Source organism: Hordeum vulgare, chromosome 4H (assembly GCF_904849725.1).
Source record: "Hordeum vulgare subsp. vulgare chromosome 4H, MorexV3_pseudomolecules_assembly, whole genome shotgun sequence".
NCBI classification, from domain to species: Eukaryota; Viridiplantae; Streptophyta; class Magnoliopsida; order Poales; family Poaceae; genus Hordeum; species Hordeum vulgare.
In genome coordinates this window covers 540066750-540071006 of record NC_058521.1, presented here as the reverse complement: position 1 = coordinate 540071006, position 4257 = coordinate 540066750, and the positions used below count along the sequence as shown (strand labels likewise).

Here is a 4257-nt window from a genome sequence, read left to right as displayed (position 1 = left end):
GCGTGGGAGATGATACGAACCAGCGGCAGCAACCGTCCCTGCGTCCGTGGCGGCTCGCGTGAAAAAGAGGTCGGTCAGCGTCCGTGGCGGCTCGCGTGAAAAAGAGGCGGCCAGCGCATCGTGGCGGCGGGAGGCGACGCATGCAGATAGGCTAGCTACGTGCATGCATGGAGGCTAGCTGAACATGTCGTGCATGCATAACAGACTTCTGTCGTTGCGGCGCGCGCACGACCCAATTCTAACCACGGCCCAACGGCTAACCGCGGCACCATCCGCCGCGACCCGACTCATCAGGTCCAACGGGCGACACAGTCAGCGCGGCCCCACTCGTCAGAGTTAACAGTCAAAGCACTGACCCGACGGCATCCATCATTTGTGACCAGTTGTGAGGGTTTCGGCCAAGGGAGTGGGGAAAAGTGAGCAAAAGTTAAGAGCATGGGGATGAATGAGTAGAGATAACGAACCGGGGCACACAAATAAAAATCCCTAATGGATAATGATGGTTGTTTAATCTCAACGGTTGGGATTTACTTATGTGTTAGGGCATTTTGGCCAAAGCAAAAGCCAAGCGGCGTCAAAAATAACGGGCTTCGCAAGCCGCAGCTTTCCTCTCCCCCCTCCAAAACCCAGCACGAAGAAACGAAATGAAGCTACGCAAGCAGCGACAACAGAGAAAAGGACGAAGCCGGAGGCGATGGAGAGCGCCGCCCGCGCCTTCCCGCCCCTTAAAAGGCCAGCCACGAACCGCCAAGCCGCCGATCGTCTCGACCCCGAACAACGCTTCGGCGACGCTGCGACCGTCGCCGAGGGCTTCCAAGCAGACGACGCGGCCGCCGGTCAGGGAGTGCCCGCAACCGGAGGAGGATGGAGGCCAGCGACGAGGAGAGCGCGACCGGCCCCGCCCGCCCGCTGGGCACGGACTCGGAGACGGACTCCGCCGCGGCCCCGGCGGCTATCGCGCGGGACATCGACGACGAGACCGAGGCCGACCTCGCCCGCCTGCTGGACCCGGACCCGAAGCAGCCTGACCCCGCCGCGCTCCGGTCGGGCATGGCGCCGTACCTCGGGGACATCGACCGGTACATGCGGTCCCTGGAGCTGGAGGTGAGGGGCCTCTCGATTCCCCTTCTCGTCCGATCCTGCGTGTGGAGGTACGAGTTCGTTCTCCAAGTCGGCTTTGCTAGGGGTCGGCTTTACATGGTTTTGCGGTCGCATCAGTCGCGTCTGGTTGTTAAGGCGAGGTCGCATTGGGTAGAATTGAGGAATTTTGATCACGTTGTGCGCATGAGTTTCTGGAATCTGAGGATTGCATTGTGCTGTGGATACATCTCGATATACTGGAGTGAATTATTCAGTTTTTTGTTGTTGTCATGAATGTGGGATATTATCTACTCCTAGTTGTTTAGTTACTTGTGGATTGTGGCTAAGGCAATGGTGAAATTATGTCATTCGAGCAACGATTTTTTGTTACTCTATTAATAATCCAGAAGCAGGTTACATATTTATGCCGAACCTAGCGGTATGCACAGCAAGACACCACAAAGTATGTTCTATGTTAGCTTTACATTTTATCCTGATTTCATATCAGAGGCTGTGGATTCGTCAGGGTGTATGGCATCTTAAATATCTGAAGATGCTATCATTACTATGCACATAATGAGAGTATGTTTTTGCTGTTTGGGTCGAATGGGTCAACGTGAATAGGCTCTTTTGGCGAATTTATTGTCTACATTTTCTAGGAATCGAGGAGGCCGAGGGATGACTATATGTGGACAACACAGCAAGATATCAATCCCAAAATGAGGGCGGTCCTAGTGGACTGGCTGGTGGAGGTGGCTTGTACATTCAGGCTTCCTGCTGACACGCTTCACCTTGCAGTTTCATATGTTGACCGCTTCCTCACAACAAGTGTCATTAAACGGCACGAGCTGCAATTACTTGGTGTCACCGCATTGCTTGTTGCTGCGTAGGGAACTAAAACCATTGCTTATCTCTTTTTTGTTTATCTCTTAGCGTGACTATCTGACTAGCAGGAATGGATTGTTGCAGGAAATATGAAGATGACATATTTGTGCATGAGGTCCAAAGATACAGTGCCATTACTGCCAACACGTACACGAGGCAGCAGGTTAGCCTTGCTTCTGCCTAACTTCGCATAGTAAATTTCCAGGCCTTGAATGTTGGAGAAACATTTGTGTTTTTTATGCAAGGTGGTGAAGATGGAGACTGACATACTGAAATCTCTTAACTTTGAGATGGGGAGTCCCACTGCAAGAACTTTTCTACGGTATGTGCTTTAGCTGAAACTTTTACATTCCGACGATAAAATATCCTCAGTAGTAAAACAGTAACGATGAAAGTTCGTATATATAAGTAGTATTACTATTGTGACTACTGCCATATTGTGTTCAAATACATTCCTAAGCCTAACGTTCGGTACATGTCTGTTCTGCAAACAAAATATTCTAAAGTGACATAAATCCTACTAGATCTGGCTAGTGAAAAGCTGGCCAGAATCCATCTCTGTCTAAGAATAACTTTTTTTCCACGAGATCTAGTGAGGTATGCCGAACGCAGTTTTGATGGCCAGGCCATCCCCACGACCACGTCGTGGTCAGCCTGTACAATAGTTACCATCTTTAATTCGCATAATGTATATGTTGTCTTACGATTATTGCCACACTGGGTTCGAAAGATCCTAACCCTGATGTTCAATGCATGCTTGTTGTAGGAGATACATAACTGTTTGCCGCGGAAGCGATGTAAGCATCTGTTGCAGCATCTAATATTGTATTCACTTAATGTTCTTTATTCTAACATTTCTCCCCTTTTCAAACCTTAGCGTGCAAAAGCAAAGAAGCTGGAATTTCTGTGTAGCTACCTTGCAGAATTGAGCTTGCTCGACTATGACTGCATACAGTTCAATCCATCAGTTGTTGCTGCTGCCTGCCTTTTTTTGGCCAGGTTCACAATCACCCCAACAGCCCGTCCTTGGGTAAGAAGACATGAGTACTCCTTTGTTGAATCTACATTATGCTTTGTAATTTTATGATATTAGCTTGTGTTTATTCTGCAGAACCTGACGCTGCAAAGGAACACGAAGTACAAGGTCTCTGATCTCAAGTCTTGCATCTTGATGATACACGAATTGCAGCTGAATGGAACGTATCCAGGCCTGAAAGTATATGTCATCAAATTCAAGTATAATGATCGCGAGGTGAGATACGCTTTCCCCAGTTTTCTGGCTTTTGCATGCGAACTCGTTTGTTTGAATTTTTTTTTTTCGATCATTGTACAGCTTGAGGGTGTCTCGGCAATGGCTTCACCTGAAAATATCCCTCCGCGTTTCCTCAAGGACATCAAACGGTGAAAGGCCAAAGTACTCTTGCAACATCTTTTGCAGCCGTTGCAGAAACTACAAATTCTTTTGTTAGTAGATAGAAATACAGGCTTTGTTTCAGACATTGGGGATTTGGGGCATCATCTTTCGGCTTCCTGCTTATACATGCCTGCCGGGCTGTCGCAGAATCAGTTTCCATGTTGATGTTCCAGTTACATTGATGGCCGCGTGGCTAGCTGCATTGATATGTTGACATGATATGCGACTGGAGCATTTTTGTACAGATGATAGAATACGATGGTGCCATGCTCAGTGAATATTTCATATGAATTTTCCGGGCAAATCCTAATGTGTTACAGTATTTCATTACCATTTTGTGTTGAATATATTCCCTCTGACCAGAGCACTGATTGCTAACGAACTTATTTACAAAAGTGAAATAGATGCGTCAAATATTTTTGCACATATCATAAGCAAAACAGGTTAACTACGGAAGTTGACTGAATAATGCACCTATGTGCCCATGAAATGAAGCAGTTAGTTTGCTATTATAAGCAGCAACAAACGAAAGCTGATAATCAGGAAGACAATTGAGATCTCATATTACAGCAACTGCTCACAACTCATACAGATAACAAAATTTCAGTTCTCAGTAGAATTGTCGTAATCCATTTGAACGGTCTCTACAACATTAAACTTGAGGGCAGAATGCTAAACAAAATTACACCATAACACATCAGGCTTGTATAGACATTATCTCAATCTAATAGAAGGTTACATGAAGGGTATAAATTGTTACAGTATATGTGGATTGCACTAGTCCTTTTCATCAGTTCGGACTTTTGGTTGCGTTGACTAGTGCATAAAGCTTAACATGGTATCAGAGTCTAAAGTCTTGAGTTTAAGTCCCAGCTTTC

The 4257-nt window shown here is 46.7% G+C and overlaps 1 protein-coding gene across 1 annotated transcript; it reads left to right on the top strand.

Moving 5' to 3' along the window:
• The first annotated feature begins 609 nt into the window (after positions 1-609).
• LOC123446848 (cyclin-A3-1-like) lies at positions 610-3746 on the top strand. The gene is made up of 8 exons (XM_045123385.1): positions 610-1104; positions 1740-1966; positions 2050-2128; positions 2211-2287; positions 2732-2762; positions 2843-2995; positions 3077-3217; positions 3299-3746. Exons 1-8 carry the CDS (start codon positions 865-867, stop codon positions 3368-3370), a joined length of 1020 nt encoding a protein of 339 aa, XP_044979320.1. The 5' UTR covers positions 610-864; the 3' UTR covers positions 3371-3746.
• The last annotated feature ends 511 nt before the right edge of the window (positions 3747-4257 follow it).

What these genes read in the sequence shown, in the direction of transcription:
- LOC123446848 (XM_045123385.1), top strand. Translation starts at nt 865, where the DNA reads ATGGAGGCCAGCGACGAGGAGAGCGCGACCGGCCCCGCCCGCCCGCTG. An exon ending in CTGTTTGCCGCGGAAGCGAT is followed by an intron (nt 2,763 to 2,842) that starts GTAAGCATCTGT and finishes TTCAAACCTTAG; the next exon opens with CGTGCAAAAGCAAAGAAGCT. An exon ending in CCCCAACAGCCCGTCCTTGG is followed by an intron (nt 2,996 to 3,076) that starts GTAAGAAGACAT and finishes TTTATTCTGCAG; the next exon opens with AACCTGACGCTGCAAAGGAA.